Genomic DNA, 27,302 nt, shown 5'->3' with positions numbered 1-27,302 from the left:
TTCACATGGTGCACATAACTTTTGCAAAGAGCAGCCCGCCACTGCTTCGACACTTCCCCATGTGCGGCATGAAACAGACCAGGCTTTTAAGGATATGTTAGATTCAGCACTTTTTTTTTGCATAAAGTGCTACAATAATGTGTTCAGAGGGGCGTTCACATTAGGTCTGTCTTGCACCTGCACCCCTGGTAGCCTATTAGATGTAATTTATAAAAAACACATCTAACGGCAATATAAAGGCTCTGAGTGATAGAATTAAAAGCCAGATTCACTATAAATGTTTACTCAAGGCCTGCCATCACTGAGAATATGTGTTTTATGTGGACAGAATAAAGCCAGAACCAAATCATAACCATGTTCTCCAACCAGTTCACTCACAATTCCCATCTTTTCAAGCATTGTTTTCTGGATTGGGCAGAACATTTGTCTTACAGGGGAGGGCAAATGCTTCAGTTTTCCCTGAATCAAAGTGCCTGGTGCAAGACATGAGCTTTGCCAGTTTTTTTGTGCAGTGGTCTGGATCTTTCTCCACAGACTAAAGACTTAAAAACCTCCAGCATCGGGACTGTGTCCTGTAAAGGTCTAAGCTGCATTCCTGTTGTAATATCATTAGCTAAACATGCTTCTTATCATGGTTTCTTATCATGGGTGCCAAGTAGGCCTGAAAGAATGCTCTCTCTCTCTTGCACTCTCTCTCTTAAGGTTTTCCTCCTTGAGTTTCTCAGTGAGAATAAGAGGTCAAGTGTAGGTGGTCTTTTAACACCTGCACATTATGCTCTGTGTCACTGAGAGGGTGAGGGACTAAGAGAGAGAGAGAGAGAGAGAGAGAGAGAGAGAGAGAGAGAGAGAGAGAGAGAGAGAGACTCCCTCCCCTTGCTCCCTCTCCAACTCCACTTCCAGCTGTTGCCACATTCCTCCGCACGTCGCCATTGGCCGAGGCCGCCGGCTTTTTGCGTTTGTGTACGTTTGGAGCGCGCTCGCGTGTGCGTAAACGCGACAGAGGATTCAAAGTCTTTCCCAGACGTCCAGGTTGCGCATGCAGCACACGGGGATGTGCTCGCTGTCAAGAAAGAGCCTGTAATCTGCACACACAGGGACGAGTGGCGGAATATTTCCGGGATCTTGGTCAGGAGACTGAACTGTGCGTTAATTGCGTCTTTTTTCCGCGCAATGACAGAAGTGGCCGGTCCCGCTTCAATACTGGTAAGCGCCTCTCTGTGTGGCTAAATTGACAGAATTCACGCGTTTCCGTGAGTGTAGGTGTGTGTTTCTCACTTAGGAAGTTTATTGAAAGTTCATGGTGTTTCAACAGCCGCCGATGTTTAATCCGCAGCTCAGGGAGTTCTTTGCGGTGTTTGTTTCGATAAAATAAATCCCATCCGATTTTAATTCCGGATTTTCGCTTTCAGCAAATAATACAGAGGCAGGTTTGTTTTCTTTCTTGGCTACTGATTAAAAGGCTTATTATATCCTAAGTGATTCAGCTGAACTCAACCTAAAGACACTTGACTGCTGGTGACCTAGACGCTAATACTAGAATATAATAGACTTTTTAAATATATTGTCGTATATGACTGTATTTATTATACCATACCAATAAAGTAAATACTAAAGCAATATAAACATTATGGGTACAGCCATCAAAACCAGTTATTCCGTTAACCCAACACAGTCTTGGAAAGTAACGAAGTACATTTACTCAAGAACTGTACTTAAGTACAGATTCAAGGTAACTGGGTCTGCTTTACTTGAGTATTTCCATTTGAGGCAACTTAATTATACTCCACTGTAGTTCAGAGGGTTTAGTTACTAGTTCAGATTACAATGTCCCATGCTTTTCCTGGCCAGTGACAGTCTCTCCAAATGTGGTCATTTTTTATTTGAATATTTGGTCAAAGTGTTCCTTTATGTTTTGGGGAAATCCTCCTACATCTTAAGAAAAACAAGCTATTAAAATCCTCTTGGATTAGATGGAAAATACATTGTCACAAGGTTTTCTTTTTTTTAATGAAAAGTGGACTTTTTACAGGAGCATGGTTCTCACAGGACAGAGATGCTATTAACATGTGATGATCTGATACTTTGCTGTAGATGTAACTCACCTGCATACTTTTACCTGAGTTTTTGACTCAGTTGTAGTGGAGTATTTTCACAGACTACTTTTACTTAAGTGAAGGATCTGATGAGGCCACTTCTGGCCCACTACTACAACTACAACTACAAACTAGGCCCACTTAGTTTTCTTAATGAAGATATTGTTTTAATTTTAAGTGGATCAATGTCTCTAAGGGGAATATTGATATCTAGATTACAACTTCTGAGTGTTGGCGTGCTAATGTCAGCTACGATACTAATATACCAAACTAATGATTCATTTAGCTCAGGCTATTTATTATCATTAGTTAAATATTCTCAGGTAAAAATAAGAAAGAGAATTTTGAGTATTTTGAGCTTATTCAGTTTTACAGTGCACTATTAAATAATACCACCATCATCAATAGTGAGTACCACAGTGATATTATAAGACCCTAAACAGGACAAATCAGAGCAGTGTTTTGACTTATTATGAATGGTATGTAGGAGCAAGCTTCAACCTTCATTTGACACAAGCAAACAGAAAAGCTGTGGTATTAGTGGGCCATGACAAGCCAGTGTACCTAAATTATTCCATGACTCAGCTGAGGAATCTACACTTTCTATGAATCATCAAAGCACAACATGTATGCAGCCAATCATGTGGCCTCAACCTATAAATTTAAGAAACCAGGCCAAGGGGCAACCTCAGAGATTTTAGTCTGACTGCCTCCCACCTCTTTAAAGTCTCAGATCTCTATGAATTAAGAGCATGTCTGTGGTATGTGAGTGTGTGTAAAACTGTGGCATTAGTTCACGAGCCTGGTGTTTTTTAAATTGATCTGACATTTTATTACCTCTGGTGAGGAAATAATATACAGTGGAGCATCTGGGTCATGTGGAGTTGGTCCTGTCAGTTATGTAGGAACAAGTATGCTGTATATTACGGCTCTGCATCCATGTTTAATTATTAGGTTGTGGATTTGTCTATGGAGGGTCCAACCACGGCACTTTACCCAGCATGCATCTGTGTCTTTACAGGATTGCCTTGCTATAGAGAATATATACAAATTTTAAATTGGTACAAGTTTAAATCTCTACATTACAGCGATACTGCCAGCAGAATGCTAAGCTAATGTTAAAATCATTATAGCTGTCAAGTTGGCTGTGTCCATGATGAGGAAACCAGGAGGATAGAACTGTTCTGTCACAAGGATTCAGCACAGCAACATTGTTATAAGCTATTAGGCTCACACCAGGTTCATGCTGTATGTGCACATTTAGAAACTGGGTACAATACAGAACTGGAAAGGATCATTGCCACCACAGTGTTTCCTCTTTATTTGTTTGCCAAGTACGTGTAAGCTGGAAAAGGTAAAAGTAGGAGACATTTGGCGTGCATAGAGGTGCTGTCTGGCTCTCCAGAGTGTGCTGCAGCAGTTGCAGTCAAATATAAAACACAGAGATTTGGATCAGTGTAATGTTTATATAAGATAAATGCTTGGATTGTCAGTGCAGTATAGGATCATATTTTGCTTGGAGGCCAATGGTGCAACTTGGGGAAACTTTTTTTTTTAATCACATTTAATCTCTTTTCCTCCGTCTCTGGATTCTTTAGTCTGCATCTTAATCCAGTTCCTTTTCTTTGTCTCCTAGTCTCCCCCACATACGTTTGTCTCGCTTGTCATCTCAAAGTCCAACTTTTTTGCCTTCCTCTTCTCTATCCAGCAGTCACAGTTCAGTTCACCCTGTGGTAATATGTCCCTCTAGCAATTTACTGTCTCTCCTTGTCTCTCGGTCATATCCGGCCCCTCAGAAACCCAAACATCACTTGATCCCCCGCATATGGCGGTGAAGGTATCGGCCTTTCCCAAAGACACACCTACCCTCGACAGAAATTCAAGTTAGATTTCCTCCAAGTTTGAGTCAGCTGCAATAACAATAGACTTGCTTTCCTGTGTGGATCTTGCATTTCGGTCAAAACGGGAATCAGACTGTGAGAGAGTTGGAGTTGGAGAACAATGCTGGTGGATGTTTGTTGTGTTTTAGCAGGGGTTCAAGGTTAAGTTCTGTTAATCAGCCTGTGGAGATTTCGCCACCAAGACACACACACACACACACACACACACACACACACACATGCACAGAAACACACATAACACTCAAAGAAACATATGCACCCACAGCACCCACACATGTGAAGTAAATTTAAGAGTTTCTTTTATGAACCAGTGACAGAGGAACAATATTTTATTTCCAAAGCAATCGTCTGTACGTGCCTGTGTGTGTTGTGTGGGAATGTTGACATGTGTGGTGTATGCGCATGCGTAAAGCATATCTTAAACTAATTAAAGTTCTGTTGAAGACATTGCTGCACACAAAGCATTGAGTGTAGTGAAGAGAAGGGAGGAAGATAACCCCATTTAGCCCTATGAGTTGCTCTATAAGAGGGACACAGAGAGAGGGACTCCATATTAAACAGCATCTGTGATACAATGCTGGCTTTGTCAGGTGGGAGGAGGAGAGGGTAATGCTGGAATGTAAGGGGAGGGGATGTTAGTGAGAGACAGAGGGATGGAGAAAGAGAGATAAAGGCAGAGAAACAGGCAAAGACACAGCATTTAACGCTTAAACAGCAGATCAAATGCATCAGGAGTGTGAGAGAGAAAAACCAGGTGAGACGACAGTGTTTTAAAGCAAATAAGATACAGGTGATATATTCAAAAATAAAGGGGCAAACATGAGAAGGAAGAACTTGAAATGAGATCCTGTGACGAACAAGTGATTCCATTGAGTCACATTTTGAAGAGCATTGTCTTAATCAATTAATTAGTTAATCAAGGAGCTGACATGAACATATATGAACATAACACATATATGACTTTTGAACATACATGCAAGCACTGTACTATACACCGATATTAAGTTAACATTTCCAAAACCAGTTTTTTGGAAATCATTGGTTGTGTAACACGCATGGAGTCATTTCATTAGGAGCTGCATGTAAATGGAAAAAGATGCAACTGGAAAACGGTAATTAAAACTTTTCTGCAAGCTGACATATTTAAGTCCAGCCTATCGTGTAATCTTGGGAAGGATTTACAAAGTGTCCAAAGCAGTTGACCACACCAGTGAGTAAATTGTCTTTGCAAGAGCGTCTGTTGCCCAGCATCTTAAAAGTCACCTTGGCAGCAGCTACGTGTATTATTCCCCATTTCCATTTCCATTTGCCATTTTTTCTGGTTAACTTTATACGCCCATCACATAGCCATCATCCCGAGGAGCTTCATGGTTTGAAGCACCATCTACCCTAAGGCCAGTGTGATATGCCTCAATAAAGCAGTCACATGTAGATAAAGAAGCACATGGCCAACATTAAATATCTGCATTAAAAGTACCACGATGCTGATTATTTGTCTGTAAAATAATGTGGCGTCTGTCCTTTCTTCTGTCTGACATCGTTGTTGTTATCTTTCTAGCCAAACTCAGCTAACAACTCCAACATAGCTACACTATCTTGAATAATATCTCAAACATTACAAACAAGACGATTCAGTATGCACATTCAAACAGTTGCAGACCAAAAATGTTAAATTTCCTATCTTTATTTGATCTGGTAAACTGCCATATTGAAGATTTAACCTGAGCTTTGTTGCATAAAAACACACATGCACGTGACTGTTCCAAATCAGTGACATTAGCAACTATTGGATTGTCCTGAGATGCAGTTATGAGGCTGCGGACTGCAACAGAAACAGACAGAAACAATAATGAAACAGAGGGAAAGACAAAACAGATGTAGAGGAAATACAAAAAGAGAAGGGGCTCGACAGAGGGATGAAAGCAGAGGGTGAAGAAAACAAAAGGATGAGATGAAACAGTGGAAGAATGCAGGATGTGTCTCCATGCTTTCATGAGTCCGCTCGCTATCCCCCATTACTCTCTCTTTTCCCCTCACCCCATATTTGTCTCCCCGTCCCTCTCTACCTCCACCTCCGTCTCCAGATGCAGGGCAAACAAAGCATTTTGGGGAGACTCAGCTGTTCTACAGATGGGATCAGAAAGGGAATGTGTGTGCATGCACTTCCTTGTTCTTGTGTCCTTGTGACTTTAAAACATTGTGTGTTTCTAACATTGCTTTAGCTGGTCTTCAGTTAGGGCTAGTTCAGGTTTAGGACACCAGATTTAAGTTAGTAGTCTATTAAAAGTCGGTCAGGGATGTGCCTTTGGGATATTTTCCTATTGGTCAACTTTCCCATAAAAGGAAAAATTTACCTTTGAAAACCCTCCCAGTCTTTCATATCATTCCTTTCCAGGAATTAGTTTGTGATGAAACATGGAAGTTTACCTGCCCTCTTTCCCTCAGTTTGCCACGTATGTTAATCAGTGGATCACCTATAGTTCCCAGACTGCATTGTCACAGGAAATGTCCTGTTTAAGCATTTTTAAGCTGACTGTAGTTTACTAGGGTCATAAATCACGTGAGAAATGGGGTCATTTTCTCATAAGCTTACACAAAATCAGCCTTCTTTCTGCAGACAGCGGAGTCGCCCCCTGTTTGCCATTAGAAAGAACGGACCCTCCAGAAATCTCATACTTTAGCTCCAAATGATATCATTGGTTTTGGTGACTGGAGATTGTATAGACCCCTCAGGATACCAGCTGCAATCTGAAAATCTAGAGGGGAGGGGGGGTTGACACACCTCACTGCTCTGCTTAAACTAGAGCACAACAAGGCCAAAGACTTGTCTTGACCTGCCCAGAGTGGCTCTCACCTGGTAAAAGAAGAAAGGGGTATATGAGTTGGGAATGGGGGCATGGGGGGGCGTGGGGCAACAGATGACAATGAGGAGGAACGATGGAGTAAATCAAAGAGTAACTATGTGTATATGTGGTATATGAGTCAAGGAGGTGGGAAAGGACATACAGGAAGGAGGCGGGAGGACAAAGTAGGAAAAGAAGAGAAGTGTCGTGTCATTGTATTTAAAACAGTCCCACCCAGCTTCGAAATTTGACTTGTAGCACCTATGCATTTGTCCGACTGATGTTGCCATCATACACCGTGTGTTTGCTTTGTCTACACTAGCGAGGACAAAAAAAAATCAGTGGAATGTGGGGCCTCATATCTTTGTGTGATAACAAAAAGAGCTGATGTGTGACTTTATTTGTAGATGTTCTTGCGAGCATAGGGGTTACAGGGGTGGCTGAATTGCGAAGAATAGCAAGTGTGTGTGTGTGTGAGAGAGAGAGAGTGTGTTTAAAGGCAATAAGGGTGTCAAAGCAGCAAAGGAAGTGACCTCAGGGAGGAAACTGACGCTGAATTAGAGGAAATGGTATGGAGCTGCAGGGCTTTGATTTGTGCTTCCTCTGCTGGAGGAAAGTAAGAAAAAGAGTGAGTTTAAAAAGTCAGGAAATGGGAAAGGAGAGGTGAAGGAAGGACAGAAGGAAGAGAGGAAGAAGAGAGGAGAAGAAGGTGGAGAGCTGGAAAATGCAGCTGAAGAGGCAGAAGAGAGCACTTCAGAGACAGGAAGGGAAGAGCATCAAAAGCAAATAAGATGGTGCAGACAGTGAGGCGGATAACGTATAGTTTTACAGGATTATCACAGGATATCATGGAGGAAGGGGAGCAGGATAACAAGGAGAGAGAAGAGGAAGAGAGGAAGGAGGTGACAGACGGTGGAAAAGGAAGTGTGGTTGGGGTGGTTTCCCATATACTGTAATCATCTCTGCTTTGGTGAGAAGCATTTCACTCATCCACCTGGGTGTGCGTGCATGTGTTCGTGCCTCTTCAACGCTGTGACTGCACACATAAATAGAAGCGAGACTGTTTTTCCTGTATTGAATTGTAGGGTACAGCAGGGGATGTCCTTGGCACTGGATCTGAGTGTGTTTACTCAAACACACACACATATCTTTCAGGCATTTTTGATTTTGTTTCTTTTAATCTCGCTCTGTTTTCATTCCTATTTTCTGTTTGTCATTCTCTTCCTTTTATGCCCGTCTAATCCTGCCCTGCTATTCCAGAGTTTTCTGTTGGCTTCCTACTTATTCCCGCCCTTTAAACATTTTGATTATTTTTTCCCTTTATCTTGGACTCCACTTTCAACTAATACAAAATAAAAATCATCATCACACTGAAGCTCCACCAGTGGCCCTTTGAGGCTGGCTGAGACAAAACAAACTGTATACAGATGATTGTGTTACTCTGAGGTTTGTCTTGATGGGGATGCTTGATAAAAATGCTAAAATCAAGTGGCTTTATTTCCTGGGGAGAAGCAGTGTGATCAGAACAGTCTGCCTTTGGGATTGTGACATATTTTGACTCTTGACTAGCGGCACGAGAGGAGAGCTTATAGAGTCTCCAAAATAGAAAGGGCTCATCATCCGATGTGCATGAACAAACTTCAAATTTCATCAAGATTTGCATCCACAAATTTAAATTTTGGCACTTCAGTAGCGCTAGAGGGCTACAAAATATTAGCAACCCTCATCTGGGTATCATGAATGTCTTCCTCTGGACCAAACTGCTGGACATACAGGTCGTGCTACTGATTGCTATCATTTGGCTCTGCTGCTAGTTGGCTGAAACACTCAAACTCACACTTACACACACACAAAGTCGTGTTTCCATCATTTTTGGAGCCATTACATAGAATTCCTGGAGACTTACCACAACCATAACCACTACTTGTCTAACCCTAACCTCAACCTAAACCTTCACCCTAAATGTGAATGATTTATATTATGGCGACTTGAATTTTGTCCCCATAAGGAGGGTGAGTCCCCCCAATGTGACTGTGTAAACAGATTTGTGTTCACACAACATGAGTAATACACATCCACACACACCCACACCTACCTGTGCTACTATACTTGTGAGGACCTGCACTGACATAATGTATTCCCTAGACACTTACCCTATTACCATCACAACTATACGCTTAACCCTAACACTAACCTAACCCTTCAAACCAAGTCTTAGCTTTCAAACAGCTCCTTGAAGTTCAAAAGTCCAAAAATTTCCTCGCGTTGTTGGTTAAAAACTTGCTCTGGTTCTCACTCTCTCTCTCACACACACACACACACACACACACACACACACACAGGCTGGTTTACAGCGGGAGGAGCTGGTAGAAATGTTCCATGAAAACAGAGTTCCCACGACTCTTACGGTCTGCCATCGTATTGCATGGTGCTTTGAAAAAGTGTGTGTGTGTGTGTGTGTGTGTGTGTGTGTGTGTGTGTGTGTGTGTGTGTGTGTTTTTCCTCCCAAGTGGTATTTTCCCCATGGAACACTTTCACAGGGAAAGTTCCTCTCATGTGGCAGCAGCTGGGCATGCGATGTACAGTTGTTTTTTTTTTTTTCTGTGTGTGTGTGTGTGTGTGTGTGTGTGTGTGTGTGTGTGTGTGTGTGTGTGTGTGTGTGTGTGTGTGTGTACGAACTTGAATGTGGCTATATGTATGAACATAGTCATTTGTGTGGATGTGTACAACTTTTTTCTACTCTTGTCACTATGTTTTCTTACATGTACAGAATATATGTGTACGTGGTATGTATGTACACACTCCCATTTTCAGCACAGGCAGTTAATGTGTGTTTTTATAGCCATAACCTTTTAGTCAGGTAACTCCTGTCAAGATTGAGATCCCATTTACAAGGGAGACCTGAGCACATATAAAATAATACAAGATAATGTAAACAATAATATACATTTGAATATAAAAACATGATTCAAAACAGAACATATAGGAAAGTACAGTCAAATGAATTAACATAATAATTATCATTATATGTGTAGTATGAGAACATTTTCCCATTTCTCCATCTTTACTGCAGGACTCTGAGATGATGTTCCAGCCAGAGTCAGATCAGATGTCTCCAGTTGAACCTAAGGTGAAAGAACACGCACCCATGCCCACACACACACACACACACACAAACACATACACACACACGCACACACATTTTATATCAATAAATTATAGTACTGTTTTTCAAAACCCTATATTAAATGGTAAAGGACCAGAGCAACAGAAAATGATTTATCTTTTCACAGAAAGCTTCTAAAAGAGAAGTTTTTCTCATTTTATAAGAATGAAGAATAAACCGCTGATAAAGAATGTGTGAAAATGACCTTTCCACTCTGATGCTTGTAGTCTCCACCGCTGGACCTGATTGACACGGGGAAGGGACTGAAGGTCCAGACTGCCACGCCTCATCTGGTGAGCCTGGGCAGCGGGCGGCTCAGTGTGGCAATCACCCTGCTGCCACTGAAAGAAGGTAACACACACACACACACACACATACATACAGTAGCTATTCATCCCCATCCCCAGTGTAATTTCTCACAAGTCATGTAAAGCTTTAGACCTTCGCAGTCTCCTCCCTTCCCTCCTCTTCCCTCCCTCATTTTTTTGTCCTTTGCCTTTCCCCGCTCTACTTCTCCCCTCTTTTTTGCCACCCATCCCTTCATTTCCGTGGTTACTGGAGAGTAGGGGGGAGCGTGATGGGGGAAAGTGATACTCTGTGCTGGGTCACAGTGAAGTTGAGACAAAGAGCCAGCACTGCTTCCTCCCACAGGACTCCTTTGGACTGAAAACTCATGGACATCCACATCCCTGGTTATTTGTTTTTATTGTCATTGAGGACGAAAATGATTCTTGGTTAGCTGGGGCCACAGTTAACCATACAAAAATGAGGACAAAACTGCACCGATACAAATAGCTATAGAACAGACACACACACATACATTCATGAGATCAGCAAGCCACAGACGCCATATGTTAATTCTTATTCCAGTTAGTTTGCCAAACACATGATAAGAGATGGGAGCACAGAAAGAGAGATCTACAACATGATAAAGGGAGAGACATGCTTTTACAACTGATTAAAATTCAATAGCCTGCAGACAGTACATGGAATACTAATACAAACTGACTGACATTAGATTGAACGCATCAAAAGTTGGTGCGTGTCTGTCCCTAGTAGGAAAACACTGGCGACTCTCACATACACTTGTAGAGTCAACATGTCCTGTGTGGATCACAAAGCTCTCATTATGCAGAAAGACAGACACTTTTTGTTTTGCCTCCTCTCAGTCATGAGAACAGTGCTTGTTTAAATGGACAGATTTATCACATTTTAAATGAGGCTGCAGTCAATATGAGAAAATAATAATAGTAGCAAACCATACGTCCACATGAACGCAGATAAACTGCTTGGTTTCTCCTTTAAGGCTAAGTGTGATTTCAGCCGCTTATGAACAGTGTGTTTCACAGTATCACACAGCCTTAAAATGCCTTTGGACTTATCAATCTTGACAGATCAGTACAAAGACTGATTGTAATGGTAAAGTCAGCATTGTGACATTTCATATTTTACATATTTAATTTTCTTTGCATAACCTCTTTCACATCATTTTCCACACACAATCTCCCAGCTTGGTGTGCCCTTCCACGAGGAATGCAAACCATGTGAACAAGCCATTTTAGGAGAACTGAGGCTCTATTTTTCTCTGAAATGTGAAGACTGAAGATGAATAACCAGTTAAAATTCACAATGCTGAAGTAGCCCTTTAAAGTGTGGGTCCCAGACCACCCATATGGTTAAAAAAGACAGCTTAACTTTTACTTGGAAAGATGTCTATTAGTAGTGAGTCTTCCACAGGGATGTACAGATTTAAGCAATGACTCACACACTGTCAAGCCTAATTGTACTTAATCTATACTTTTTACTCTACTGATGATCATGTTTATTGTTTGACGCTCCAGGGGTGACCCGCATAGGCCGAGAAGATGCTCCAGTTCCTCAAGATATCACTATCCAGGGGCCCGGCATCGAGGCAGAGCACTGTCTCATCATCAGTGAAGGTTGATGTCAGTTTACTTTGCATGAAATGAATTCATAGCATTGGCAAGCCTTTTGTCTCGTTTTGAGAAGATATTAAAATCAGACTTCAGTAGAATCAGTCAGAATTCGTCATTACACTGGCACAACCTTTCATTTGTTTCAATAAAAATAATGTTTGGGATTGAGTGAACTATGAAGTCTGATATTCAGTTCATTGTCAGTGTATTGTGTGAATGAAAGAATATCTTTGAAGACACAAGGAAAAACCGAGTGATTGATTACCCTGTCGAGGCTGTTTTTGTTCCTGTGTGGTTCAGCCTATGTAATTACCAGGCTAAGAAGTCAGACCAAAGCCTTGTAGTGGGGATAGAAATAGCATGGCTTTATGTGCATGTTATGATTAAAATGGGGAGTGCAGTTAGGAGTCATCTTTCAGCAGGGAAATACTTTTGAGTAAGTTATGATGTAGCAATTAACATTCTTTGCATTTGTGAATACTTTTGACTGAATGTATACGTATCCCTTATTTTCTCATCATTACACAGGAGGGGTGGTGACCCTGGACCCCTGTGATCACCTCTGCAGTCTGGATGGCGTACAGGTCACTGTGCCCACACCTCTCACACAGGGTAAGACACACACACACACACACGCACACACGTGGTATACTGTTCATCAGGTGTTTAACTTGCTTGCACACACTAGGCCAACACAAGTATTGAAATATTGCCACCTACTGGTCTATAAAAGAGGTGGAGTGAAAGTTGACTTGATTGCATGGAGTGAGCATATTTTCAGTATTTCATAACTCCTGTGGTGTGTGTGTGTGTGTGTGTGTGTGTGTGTGTGTGTGTGTGTGTGTGTGTGTGTGTGTGAAAGAGAGTTTTTAGTTTGTGGTTTGGTTAACTTGCATTCCTCTTAGTATGTGTACGAGTCATAAGGGTACAGTTAACATTGTGCTGACGTTTTGCATGGAAACGGCGGGGTGTACAGTATGTTTGCGTGTGTGTGTTTTCACATAAATGTATGTGAGCACTCCCACTTGTTTGTGTGTGTGTTTTGAGTGATGTAGTGCATGTGTGTGGACCTCTGGTTTGGTTTAGTTCATAGCGGTTTGGAACAGCTAGCTGCTAGTGAGTCACAGCTTCCAGCAACTGCAGAGGATGCACTACTCATCGAATTCTGTTATAGTAGACTGCAGAAAACTGACACAAAAAACAAAGCAGCATCCCAGTTTCTTTTTTCATCTTGATGTCCACCCCTGCCCACGTGCCTGTGTCTGCTCTTTGTCTGCCGGTATCTTAATCTGCTTATCTCTTCTCTGTCCTGTCACTTCTTCTCTCTTCTTCCTCTTTTCCAGTTGCAGGGCTCTCCCTGTTTAACTGTTTTTGCCTTATGTAACAATTTCCACTCCTTGCCTTTCCTCCCCCCTCTCTTATTTTACACAACGTGCACTACACTGGCTTTTCCTTCTCCGCGTGTCCATCCATTCTGTGGATGCTTTTCTTCTTTTCATTGTGTCCTGTGTGGCCTGGCCATTTCAAGTTAAATATTGACAGGCCTATTTATCTTCCCGCTGTGCCTGTCTGATTCAAATATTGACAACGTTTTGGTGTGTCTACACACGGGAGGCCAGGGCATTGTGAAGAAGCAGGGGTGGAGGAAAGGGCTGAAAGAGAAAAAGGGGTTAAAAAAAGTCAAAAGGACACGGTTTGGAAAATTATGGAGAGAAAGAGAACATCTTTCAGGAATATTCACTGGCCCCAGAAGCTCTGGGTTGAGTTAGTCTAACCACACACACAAACACACACTCACACACACACACACACGTACACGCTGTGGGGCAGGCTGGAGATGATTAGCTATGTTTAGGAAGTGATCTGTTCTGTATTTGGGACTTCTGAGCTTGACCTGGAATCACATCAACATCACTCCTAACCCACCAGAACATCTGGGAGTCACTTGTTGAATACTAATTTGTTCATACAGCATAATAACAATGATGATGACAATGTAAATCACTGTGCAGGAACAACAACAGTGTCAAAGAAGCAGTATAAAGACTGCATGCTTATTTCTTCTTTCTAATGCCTACAAAAACTATTATTGGGATAACATCTATTTGCACTTCACTACACATTTTAATGGAGTCTGGACATAAAACTCAATGTTCCAGCATTCACGCCAGTCTGAAGCAAATTTGGCTGCTGAACAAAACACAGCTGCTCTTATAACCTCTCTCTCTCTCTCTCTCTCTCTCTCTCTCTCTCTCTCTCTCTCTCACTACACAATGTGCCCACATGATAAAATACAGGGCAGCTTTCAATGAGTTCATGCTGTGTTGTAAAAGTTTTGCAGATAACAAGCATCTGAAAGAAACCAAACAAATCAAATCTACCCCTTCTCTATTGTTGTTTTGTCTCAGAAATCAAATGAATTGCTTCCTAAATGAATTAGGTGGCTGTTTAAATAGAGTAAAATCACCAGGTTTACAAGTTTTTAAAGTCAGTCTCTATAATCCAGCTGGATTGGGGTTAAACTGCTCCAAGGTATTTCAAAGAAAAAGAGAAGGAAAACAGGTAGGTAGACAAAGAAAAGCTGAGGGGGCGTCCACCAAATACCTCACTGTCTAATAGCCCTTGAACCTACCAACTGCAGATAGGGGCGACGGCTTTATACGGGGTTAGTTTACATACGCTTTTGAATTAATCCCACTTGTTTTTCCTCTCGTAGTTGCTAGTTTTAAGTTCAACACTAACATTATATGTCTTGACAGTAATTAACATCGCTTGCTTTCATAAATCTTGATTGTCGCGCTCCCCCTTTTTACCGAAATTTGGTACAGTCCCGGATTGAGACTTGTGGATGGTAAATCAGGCAACTTTCTTCCATACAGAGTGAAGAGGAGAGAGGAGGCGTCTCTTTGAGGAGTAAGGCTAACAACAACACAGGCACCGGCAGGAGTATATATTTACATGTAATATTTGTTCGGTTTTAGCTGTCGAGGATTAGTTCTTGTCATGATAATTAGTAAGACGTTAAAAGGAAGAAAACAGTTTGTCTTGTCGTGATACGTGCTCATTGAATGGGACTGAAAAGGTTGGTAACGGATTTCTCTTAGCTCTTTTAACAAAAGTAGCGTTACATTTACTAAGGCAGTGTTTCAGCTAATAAACTTCTGCTTTTCTTCAGTACACAGTTTCAGAGATGCTTCGTATACATTCGCTCCTGTTTTTTTCCTTAATACAATTTATTGTATTTATTTACAACGCTCCACATCTGTCGTAGTTTCTTAGGAGATCATTTTAGCATACTATCTAGCTAACTGTTAAGCTATCTATCTATCTGTCTGTCTGTCTGTCTGTCTGTCTGTGCTAATCTACATGATGTGAGTGTGTTTGGTAAAATCAGACACTTCTCTGATGCTAATGATGGCCGAACTTTAAACCACTGTTGTGTATTTCAAGAACACACTGTTCCTCACATGATCTTTGACCAGGTTGGGCAATGAATGAATTTGTTTATTTGACTCTTTGTCTTATTCGACATTTAAATGAGCAGAGGAGGCTTCTTCCACCAGCCAGGATAAACATTTTGCTCAAAAGCAGATATCATTGATTTTTGTTCAAAAAACCTTCTGATTGGCTGCATTGGAAGCCATCAGAAATACTAAGTAAGCACCATCTGTCACTTGATATCAGTTGAAATACTAATGCCCTGGGATGAAATCATTGAACTGATGTCTGTTTTTTAACTTTGCCTCTTTCATCGTAGAATTACAGCCCCTAGATTATTTGAGCAGGTGTGAATCAGTGCTACTCAGTGTCATCCACGCCACTGAGTGGTGAAAGTTACATTCCTTTCTTGCAGCCAAATGTTGGAGGCACAACCCGCTTGTTTTAGCACATTGCCTGCACCTTTTGATGATGTAAATAACCATGCCTCCTGGTCATGAGTTAGCCGGCAAGTTCACAGACTGGTGTGAGCGCATGTGACAAAAAGAACTAGCCCATGGCCGTGAGGACAGGCGCAGTGGTTAGGATACCTGACACCGGGAAACAAAACCTGCTTCATTGTCTTGCAAGGTATTGTGTTCACAATGCTGCCTGCCTCTAGCACATTTGGGCTTTTAAAAAAAACAATCTTACGTTCTAAACTGTACACATAAGTGATATGTCTTTTCTTGTCAATTAATGTAGTGTTGTGATCACCTTCTTTATTTTCTTTTTGATAGATAAAAGGTTATTAATAGTTTATACCTGTGGTTGTCCCCAGGCCTGCAGCCATTGCTTGAGAGAAGTGGATCAATGGATTGATGCTTTGTAGATGAGATTTGAGATAGAGCAGGGGGAAAATATCTACTGAGCCTGTGGTGAGGAGCAAGATCATGCATGTGTCTGTGTGTGTGTGCATGTGTGTAAGAGAGAAAAAGAGAGAGAAAATGTGAATGAGTGACTAATCTCCACTGACTCCCTTGAGAAGAACCAGTCTGTTTTTTATGATGTTACTGCTGGACCCTTGTGCCCCAGAGAGGGTTAATTTGTGGTTTTGAGGCCAATTTACACTCCCACTGGGACCTTTGTGTGTATGCATCTTTTCAGGAATGAGTGAATTCAGCTGTAGTACAGTCAGTACAAGGCAGATTGTAGAGATCATAGCTTCAGTCTGAAGGCAAGCAGTTGATCAAATGATGTAAACATTTTGAAAAAGCAAATGGGGGGATATTTTATTTGATGTGCTTTTGGAAATTTTTGGATTGTGATTACTTTGCATGTCAGACCTGACCAATGAGCAGGTGAGAGAGTTTCATCGACATGGGATCATTGTAATTGGTTTATTTTTCATTCTAACCTAATGGTCTCAATTGGGCAGTTCCTCCACTTACCTTAGCCAAATAGAGAAACAGTTTTGAGTTTCCCCTTCCATAACATTGTGGTAAGAGCTTGGTTTGGTTCGCTCAGATCTACATGGGAACAGAAATTGGCTCCAGACACGATAAAGCTCCTACATCTGTGTCCTCAAAGAGTCTGAGGTCTGACTTTGTAGATTGCAAACTTGAAATTATCCTTTAAATGTATATACAGACTAATTTCCAGTTTTGTTGTTGTTGGAGAGGGTCTGCCCATGTGTGTGCGTGTGTGTGGGGGGGCATGCTTCGACATGGGAGGCAAACTCAATTTGCTGGTAAATAAGTAAACACGTGAACAAGCTTAAATGTTTTTTATTATGGATGGTATGTCTTTGTGTTGTGTGTTAATGGGGGTGGGCGTGTGTTTGTGTGCAAGTTATTTAGGACAGCAGACTTAATTTAGTTTGCGTGCCAGCAGTTAAGATTAGAATTTTTTCGATTGGACATGAAGGATGCTGTCTGTTTCCTTGTGCTCGTATCACAGATTTTAGGGGTAAGGGTTGGGAAAAGGTTTGGTCTTTTCTTTACAGCACTTAATAATTGAAGATGGAGTTGAATCAACAGGTTTTCTACCTTAAAACACCATCTCTGAATCTCTCCATCTTTGTTTGTTTTTCTCTGTCCCAAGCACACACATGCTGCTGGCATTTGTTTCTGCTGGAGATGGAAAGTAGGAGAGAATTAGCTTGTAGTTATTTGTTAACTGAAGGAGCCCTGAGAGGAAATTAGAAAGAGGGGAGTGGTGGGGGCTGTGAACAAATCAGGGCGACACACTTTACCCTCCACTTGAAAGGTAGCACATGGCGAGGCTGTTGAGGGTAGGAAATTAGATTTTTACAAGAGCTGACTGCTGGCAAAGTGTGTTTGTGTGTGTTTGTGTGTGTCTGCATGTCTGTGTGTTTGCTGTTGTGCTAAATACTGAGAGTTACTGTGAGTCATTATGCAGATACCGTTACAAGACTTGCACCCATACACAGATACAGAGTATACACAACATTTTGAAGACATACACACACATTACTCATGTCTGGCAATGAAAAACACATATTATTAGATCTTGTGGTGAGTGTGTGTGTGTGTGTGTGTGTGTGTGTGTGTGTGTGTGTGTGTGTTTCTCTGTTTCCGCATTAGACACAGACTTTTGGATCTCTCTGTCACGATGCCACTGCTTCACAGTTTGCGCCCAAACCTGCGCGATTGTGTTTACATGAGTATGGATTTGAGATGTTCAAAGTCCAGCTGCATAGACTAAACATTTCTTCCTCTGTTTTTGTCTGTGTGTGGTGTTAGCTCCGCACTCCGGTCTCCCCCTGTGCTGCAAAATTACAGCTTTGAAGGCAAAAAGAAACAAAACAAACTGCCCTCTAGGCAATCTAAGGCTACGTCTAGACAGATATGACCTCTCTTAGCTAAACCATAATCTCCAATTTGGCTATTAGCACAACTTTTCTGTAGAGACATTTGTGAAACTGCACCAGGTGGAGAGTGAGAAAGAAAAGGGCAAGAGAGAGATGAGAATGAGAGAAGGGAAAAGAAAGAAAAACAATTTTGACATTTTTCCATTCAGTCTTTCCATTCGCCCTCTCGCTATCCCCCCTCTTGCCTCAGTGGTTGTGTCTGACTTCAGGTCCAAGGAATCTGATCTAGCTGTAATGGAGCTATTAAGGAGGTGCTTTTTTAGCCTTTTACACACATGCTAAAATTGTGAGGGTTTACTGTAATGCTTATCTGAACCTTCTACCCCCGGGGATGGAGGTTGAAGGGATAGAGAGAACAAAGAGATTGCGTTTGCGTGTCAGAAGACAGACCAATGAAAGGGGATTTGTTTTTCAGTCACTCTTCCTGGGGTTTTTATGTCCTCCGTTCACTCCTCAAGATGTGCATCAATGTAGTGTTTTCATTACTTTTTCTGCATCATATGACGTGTGTGTGTGTGCGTGTGTGTGTGCGTGTGTGTGTGCATGCGTGTGTGTGTGTCAGCAGCACTGCTGTCTCTCTCCCTTCCCTTCTGAGGTATTTGGACAGCTGTGGCTGGCTGTGTGTATTACAGAGGTTGTGACCCTGACATCTTGTTTAATACCTGGCCCTCTCAGCTTAATTGATGGCCAGAGCAAACACTGTGGTCTGGAATGGCCTGGCTGTGCATGAGCTTGAGCAAGTATGTGTCTGGCTGTGAATAAATATCCCAGGCTCATTCTAATTTGAAGCTGTACTCACGACTTCCTCACACATAGTGTAATGTATCCCGAATATGTTATGTGTGCCACCATGGTCTAGTTGCTTTTGTGCTCTGCAAGATTTTGTGGTTTCTGCTACACAACACAAATGACAAGAGTGCCATGCATACAATTACTTTTCGATCCATGAATAATTGAGGTTATTCTCTTTGTAGATTACTCATCCTCTGTCACAGTATATATGAGTTATATCTCTAATTTTGCCTTGTGTCTGTGTGTGTGTGTGTTTTCTCTCCAGGTTATTCCCTGTGTCTGGGTAAGTCCTATTTCTTCCGGTTCAACCATCCTGAGGAGGCCAGCAGAATGAAGAGCATGCTTCCACAAAAGAGCCCCGTGTCTGCTTTAGCCTACAACACAGGTACACACACACACACACACACACACACACACACACACACACACACACACACACACACACACACACACACACACACACAAACACACACACAAACACACACACACAAACACACTGTAGGTCTGTAAACCCCTTCCTTAACCTCTGAACTGCACTTGATCCCTGTCCTTTTTTCTTTGTTCCTCCTATCTGCCTTTGTTCTGCCACATCACCATCTCCTCTTCCACCCCTCTCTCTCCTATCTGCTTTCAACTATTCTCCACCCATAGGTCTTCATCAGCTTATTCTCCTGATGTAACATCTGTCCCCACAAAATTAGTTGCTCCTATCCCCTGATGGGAATCTCAGGGTAAAGTTACAGGTAGACATGAGCCAGACAGGTGTGTGAGATTTTAGTCTTTAGTGTGTGTGAGAAAGACTGAAGGGTAGGGTGGGGGTAGGTATTTCTTTTAGCCCTCTCATATGTCTTTCCTAAACATATGCTCTCACTGTCACACATGCTAAAACTTAAATTCAAAGCATATTGGAATGTTTTTGTCATCTGGTGCCCCTCCTGTTGCTGTGGTGATACAGCTGGACTCTGCTGTCTCCTTAGTGATTGATCGGGCTGTGAGCAAGGTGTGAGTGTGTGTGTGTATGTGAATGTGTGCACCATAATCAATGGAATCCTTGCTCTTTAAACTCCTAGACATAAGGAATGCACTCCTATCTCCCCCAGCTTCTCTGATGTTTTCATAAAAATGACTTCCATCTCTCTCACACACACACAGTTAACAAACTCTCTATAGCAGGCAGCCAACATCTTTAACGTTATCCTCCAGATTGCCAAGCCTCACACTCTTGACATGTGCACCTAAAGGGAAGACTCCCACACACAGCAAAACGAGCAGGACATAGAAGAGAATAGTCAAAGCTGATGCACTCCAGGCCTCCAGTATAAATCTGCCCATGTATGGACACAAACACCCTGCATGTGGGTGTCTGTGTGTGTGTGTTTCTGGATCTTATGATGCCTTTAATTTTCTGCCCCATTTCTCTCCACCATTTAAGGTTTGACATTTTCTCACACAGGCTTATATTCAGCTATGACATGCGCTGTTATGTACTCTAGTTTCTCTTACAATATCACTCAAGTAAGCAGTAATAGTTGAATATTCTCATTTAGGCTCAAAGTCTTTATGTAGACTCTCGACATACACACGGAACATCCATGTTTGTGTGTTTCTCTCAGTCACGCCCACAGTTGTCAGTTGTAAGACATTTTTGAGTGTGTGTGTGTGTGTGTGTGTGTGTGTGTGTGTGTGTGTGTGTGTGTGTGTGTGTGTGTGTGTGTGTGGGCATGTGTGACAGTTAAACACTGGGTGGTCTAAGCTTGAACACTGTAATAGCTTCTTTTCCACATAAAGCCACAGATGGAAAAAACTGGGCTGTGTCTCATGTATTACTTTCTCCTCAGAGTTTCTACCTGCATTTTTGATGACAGGATAATATTTATGGACATTTCGTTTGGTGCAGGAGGACCTCTGCACAGAAAATTGTAACTATTGCCATTAATGAAAAACACTTGTGCCGATCTCAGCAATATTTTACAAAGTAAAAAATAGCTTCTGCTCATTTGTCTTACTAAGATATAGCAGGAAGGAAGTGAAAACCGACTCACTTGAGGTTTGGAAAAAAGACCCCCTCACTGCTGAAACTGCTTTAAATAAAAGGCTTTAGGAAGGGCGGGGGGCCTCTTGAGGGTAGTCCAGAATATTTTGTGGTATTTTTCCTTTCCAAAAATCCTACTCCGAGCAGCTGAAGTCAGGTTAGAGTTAAAGTGTTTCTCTTGGATCTGGGTGGTTTTGTGCAAGAGTGTATTTGCATGCAGTGTGTGTGTGTGTGTGTGTGTGTGTGTGTGTGTGTGTGTGTGTGTGTGTGTGTGTGTGTGTGTGTGTGTGTGTGTGTGTGTGTGTGTGTGTGTGTGTGGAAGCCAATTGCTGGCGATTCACTGCCAGTTGCGGATTGTTTGGGTTGGGTTTGTCCAGCCAAGGACCCCTTCTATGAATAGCTGCAGCTTCAGGTACACACAACCTCCCTCTCCCTCTTTCTCTCGTCTGCCACCATTTATGTCTCTTTACCCATCCCATTTGTCCTCCTTCTCCCTTCTTCTTTTCCTGTTGTTGAATATATATCCTTTTTTCTCAGTTTTCCTACAAACTGAACTGATATATCCATTCCATTTTATCTCTCTCCCACCTCCAGACTACCTAAAGTTTAGCAGTGACTATAGCCATGCAGTGGTGGGCGGCACCAGCAGTGCTAGGGGCATGCGATCAGCCTCTGAGCTCCGGGACTTAATGGACACCCTGCAGCGCAAGAAGATTGCCCTGGAGAACAGCCTGAGAGCCAACGGGAATGCTAACCCATCCTACTTCAGTGTCACACAGGTCAGCCATCATTTCATCTTTGTCATGCTCTAACAGGGCTTGTAGAGTCTCTATGCTTAGGCTGGATGTTTGCTTTGAGCTAAACTGGCTAACCAGGGCTTACCTATTATCCAGGGCTACTGCAGTGCTCAAGTGGCAACCCAATATTTACTCATTTGTCACAAAGCTTTAGGGGAGGACTGCTTGTATATTTAAGCCTCACCATTGCCTACTCTGTATATCTCTCCATATACCTGTCATATTTTATATGCAGCAGATGTTAGGATGGTGTTCTCAAGTATTTCCAATGGTAATATATATTTTCTATTCTGTGTCTCAGTCTCCCCCAACCACTCCTATCACGAGTCCTGCCACATCTTCATCAGCCTATCAGGAACAGGCCAGGCGTTTCTATGGCTTAGATCGTCCACCCATGTCTTTGAAATCTGCACCTCCTCTTTCCCCTGGAAGACGATCCGACCCGTCCTCTTCTCTTTCTTCCCGCTCCTCCATTGGTCGCAACCAGGACAATTTCAGTGATGGCCGCCGGCTGCACAACCCAGGCTCCTCCTCTTTACTGTCCACATGGAATGGTGGAGGCTCCTCAGTTTCTGTTGATGGTAGCAATAGCTTCTTGCTTTCTCTTCCTCCATCGTCCTCCTCATCCCGCACTCCATCAGCAGGAGGTGCAACCAGCATGCCATCAAGCCCTCGTCTTGGCCGCCGTAGCTATGGAAACCAAGAGCCATTGCCCAGCAGTCGAACCAGGAAATACTCAGCAGGCTCACTGAGTGGGATGATGGGAGGTGGGCACAGCCGCTCGCTACCACGCCTCTGCCCCTCTCCATCTCCCCGTGACAACAGCAACGGTGCCTTGACTTTGTCAACGCTGCCCCCAAGGCGATCCGAGGGGAGTTGCAAATTTAGCAAAGAGCATTACAGCAACAGTCAGAAGGCCAGCACTGACCTCAACCACAACTCCAGTAACTCAAGCCAGCTCTCCTCCAGCAGGAATCAAATCCAGACCTCAACTCAGGGAGAAGGTGTTGTGTCTATCTCACTCTCCACACCTAAGAACTTGCCCTCCACCACCCCTTCCATCTCATCCATAAACGCCCCCCCTGATGTTACCATCCCATCCAGGGCGGGGGGCTCCTCTTCTCCTCGTGTGGCCAAAAAACTCAGCCTGACTTCCACTAGTTCTGTCGGCTCCATCAGCTCCACGAGTTCCAGCCCACCAGAAATAGAACGGCTGGCCAGCCATGGAGTCTCCCCAGGAATGGAGTTGTATTTGGGGGAGAGGGACAGGCGAGGGGTAGGCCTAGAACTCACTGGTGCCCCAGGGCCTGGACTTGGAGAGAGGAGGTCTTCATTTGGTAAGGCAGGGCTGGAACCTGGCATGGGGCTGGGCGAGAGGAGGCAATCATTTGGAAAGGCAGGAGTGACCCCACCAGGGGGTTTTAGGGAAAGAAGGGGGAGTATCAGCTCACTGAGTGGGAAGGAGGAGCTGACTGACTACCACCATCGCCAAAAAGAGGAGAGACTCCGCGAGCAGGAGGTGGAGAGGCTGGTGAGTTTATGTGTTTGCACATATAAGGTCCTTTGTTTAAAGGTGACATAAATTTTCCCTCATGCCCCCAGTCTTTGCTAACTCAAATTATGGCAACGCATTCTCATTTGGGTCAAATAACACTGTATAGATGTGTAGCTATAACCCGTGATACAGACCGCATCCTGTGGTGTAATGTGTAAATTAGTTAAGCTTACAGAAGGGGAGGCTGTTGACAGGTGAACAGTTTGTCACTGTTTAGATTACTGTGAGCAGCTGTGATACAAGTTCAAGTTTGAGTGGAAGTTTGCTGTTGCTTAGCATACACATGCAATCATCCAAAGAAATGAAATGATCTTAGGAATGCCTCCCTTCACACTAACCTCGTCTTTGTCCTCTCAAACACACTCTCCCAGGGATCTTAACACATACACACACAGAGAAAATGAGGTTCACCATTACACAGATGCCTCTGACAGTTAGCCCATACTGACAGGACTATTCTTAACCCTGCGCTTGGATTGTGCGCGTTAGGGTATGTGCAGTGTGTGTTTATGGTAGTCATCTGGAGGTTGGCCCAGTGCGGTTCGGACCGCTGAAGAGCCACAGAACACATCAAACAGATGTGGGTTGGAGAAACCAAGAAGATTAGAGAGCAGAGTTAGAATGTAACAGGTGGATAAACACACAGATGCTCAACATATAAGTGGACCTCTTTTTTTATTTTTCTCTCTCTTTCACGCAGCCATATTCTGCAAAGTGAGCTGGTGGTGCAACTCTGAGAAATAGTTTTCTGGATGATGTGCAAACCAAACTGTTTCACAAGCTTCACAGTGGCTTTCAGAAAGCCTCCAGATATTTTGAATTGTAGTAACTTTGCAAGATGGAACATTGTGGACCGGCCTCCTCTGCTCTGAACTGTGAGCCAATTTTCACTTTGCCCAATATCAACATGGAACATTTATTTACCCCAGCAGGGTTGCATTTTATGTGATTTTAATCACAACCAATTCTTTTGAGTTCATGCTCAATCAAACAGCGATTTGAGTGTTTATAATTAATTGTCAAAATGATTATTGTTTGTTAGCATGTGTTGAATAATGGGTAATAAAAAGATGAACCGCTTTTGTCTGGGTACTATTGTGAAGGCACTAGCAGGATCTCTGAGTCTAGTGCTCAAGCTCAGGGGAGCCTTATCTTAACTTTGTCTGCCCTCTAGTGGTAGTACAGGAAACCTGCATTCTATCCATGCTAAGTTGTTAATGGGTTGTGTGCAAAAAAACAGGTATCTAGAGATGTTATCTGCACTGAAAGGAAGAGAAACACAAAAACAATAGCTAACAAGACTGCCTTTTATGTCTTGAGTATTTACATCTTTGGTGCATTTGGTGTGGTTTGGTGAGGTTTTGATGTTCCACCTGTCCATATTCACACGTTGGCATTTAGCGAAGTGGCTTGTGTTGTTAGTGTAAATCATTTGCAGAATAAAACTGAAATCAGAACTGTAATGGTTGCAACTAATAAGAAGCTCAGTGAAGTTGTAATTATGAAGAGACGGAGACATCAGAGTCCTTTAATTCCTGTTTTTGGCCACTGTGTGTCAGGCCATAGCAGCTCATTTTCCAAGCATGTTTCCTTTCTTTATTTCCTCACACTCTCTTCCACAGTTTTCCTGTCTTTTCCTGCTTCCTCTCAGTCTTTCTCTCCATCTTCTGTACTGGCCTCCTTTCAGTGTGTTTTCCTCTCCCCCTTTCTGCCTCCCTCTCCGTCTGTCTCTCTCTAGTTGACAGGTGATTACTATAAGGGCTCCTCAGAGGCTTGTGTCCATTAGAATAGAACAAGGTGACAAAGTGACACAGGCTTGTTTTGCTTCAGCTCTGGGTTCACATTACACACTGGGGTGTGTCTGTTTGTTTGTGTGCATTCACACCTGTATACAAAAGATTATTCCACTAGTAAACTACTGTGATTGTTATTTATATTGATTTGAATAAATAACTTTGTTATATTCAATTATGTGTAGTGCTATAATGCTCATCAGATGACTGTCATAGTCCAGACTTCACCTGGTTCAGATTCCTAGAGCACAATTCCCTGGAAAGTGTCTCATTTCCTTAGTGGCAGTACACACACATTCCTGTGTTTGGAGTCACGGCCTGTTCTCGTGCACACTGCCGATCATAGTTGACAGCTGTCCACCTTCTCATTAGCTTAGACTCCTCTCTCTCTCACTCACGCACACACAAACGCAGACCTCTATCCCACGTTCTTTTTTTTTTTCTAACCTCCTCTCCGTCTCTAATATTACTGACATGGGGTCGCTGTGTGGCTTGCATACTTCTCCCTCCAGTGAAGTTAACGACTGCACCTATGAGGGGGTATTTTGAGTCTCTGCAGCCTCCGTCGCTCCCCATATAGCTGTGTTCGGGCAGGCAGAACTGTGGAAAGGGGGACACTTGCTCCAGGGATTCCTAGTGAGAGGAAATATTCTGTATAGAGTATGCAAATGATATACTAGACTAGAGTATGTAGATCACACACAAGAAAGGATGGTACTGTATTGAGAGTATTTTGGACTAAACAAGGAATTTTTAACTCAAGGGATTGACTCCTGCAATGCTTCCCCAGGTAACCTGAGCTTTGGACATTTGATTTTATGATGGAAAGAAATGGTACGAGCCGAGCTGTTGTCACCGTTTCACCCTACTATAATATAACACAACGTTAAATTTGTGCATTTCCTTTAACCAATTTGAAAACACTACTAATGCGCATAAATGAAGACATGAAATTGCTATTTACTGGTTTTGAATAGCTAACATCTGAATCTAATAGAAATTAAATGTAGGTAAGGCAAATGACTGCTCTGTCTGTTATCTCACCTTGTGATATTGTCACAAGTTTAGTGCACATATCCAGCACCACTGTAGAACTTTGTAAAAATGTGTTATTTAACAACATATGGTTATACTGTATTGGTATAGCACCCTAACACTCTTTGGTGTGTCTAAGAGGCAGTGGCCTGAGTTTAGACTACAATAATGGGGACTTAAGGGCTTGTGTCCTCAAGGTAGCCACCATGAAAGTTTATAAAAATTAAAATTATCACAACCTACTAATCTTAAATTCATGTCTCATCCCTCATAACTACACTACTTTAAATAACCTACCCTAGACATCATAAAGAATATCACCGCTACGCTTGTGCATGCTGTAACTCATACATGTATGTGTGTATGTCTGTGCTCATCTCAGGAGCGACAGCGGCTGGAGACTATCCTGTCTTTGTGTTCGGAGCTGGGCCGGGCTGAGAGAGATGGAGGTGGCGCAGCTACAAGTCCCACTTCAGCTGTGGCGGATCTCCAAAAGATCAACCAGGAGCTGGAGAAGCTTCAACTGAACGACGACGACGACGATGACACACCGTCTGTCTTTTCGGACTCCTCAGCTGTCAATGGAACGATGGGGAACGGACACATGGCCTCCCCTGGATCAGAGAATGGTTACTATGATGACGATCTACAGGTACGACGGAGGCGCAGCAGCGGTCACCGCGACAACAGGGCAGAATCACCCGCTGTCAGTCTGCGAAGCTGCGGCCCATCACCTTCTCCACGTATACAGAGGACCAATGAGGTAGAGATAGAACATTTATTTGTACACATTTCTATATACACAAGGAACATTGCATGCTAATTTCACATCTTTAGCTGTTGTTGAACAGGGAACTTAGTGAGAGTCACTTTACCAAACAACATTAACCCTGTCAGACCAACATCACCTAACCGTAATGAACCTCTTCCTGACTATGCCTGAACATGGGTTGGATGCTGCACACAGCTGGTGAACAGGCATTTCTTTCAGGGTTAGCATGAAACGAGCACAAGACTGCAAGAGTAGCACCTTTGACTTTGGTCACTT

The 27,302-nt window shown here is 42.7% G+C and overlaps 1 protein-coding gene across 4 annotated transcripts in view; it reads left to right on the top strand.

Annotated features, from left to right (window-relative positions):
- Window positions 1–928: 928 nt before the first annotated feature.
- Window positions 929–27,302, top strand: part of phldb2b (pleckstrin homology-like domain, family B, member 2b) — a 39,903-nt gene continuing 13,529 nt past the window's right edge. For 2 of the 4 annotated variants that reach the window (XM_041961265.1, XM_041961264.1), the window contains exons 1-9: window positions 929–1,203; window positions 9,911–9,967; window positions 10,231–10,354; window positions 11,845–11,943; window positions 12,469–12,552; window positions 19,308–19,427; window positions 21,669–21,853; window positions 22,173–23,402; window positions 26,637–27,017. In XM_041961265.1, the coding sequence (XP_041817199.1) occupies window positions 1,171–1,203; window positions 9,911–9,967; window positions 10,231–10,354; window positions 11,845–11,943; window positions 12,469–12,552; window positions 19,308–19,427; window positions 21,669–21,853; window positions 22,173–23,402; window positions 26,637–27,017 (2,313 nt within the window). In that variant the 5' untranslated portion in view covers window positions 929–1,170. Of the gene's footprint in view, window positions 1,204–9,910; window positions 9,968–10,230; window positions 10,355–11,844; window positions 11,944–12,468; window positions 12,553–14,852; window positions 15,023–19,307; window positions 19,428–21,668; window positions 21,854–22,172; window positions 23,403–26,636; window positions 27,018–27,302 lie in introns of those variants that run through there. The other 2 variants (XM_041961266.1, XM_041961267.1) reach the window with 2 other exon arrangements.

This window comes from Chelmon rostratus, chromosome 20 (assembly GCF_017976325.1).
Source record: "Chelmon rostratus isolate fCheRos1 chromosome 20, fCheRos1.pri, whole genome shotgun sequence".
NCBI lineage: Eukaryota > Metazoa > Chordata > Actinopteri > Chaetodontiformes > Chaetodontidae > Chelmon > Chelmon rostratus.
This window is presented reverse-complemented; position numbering and strand designations above follow the sequence as displayed.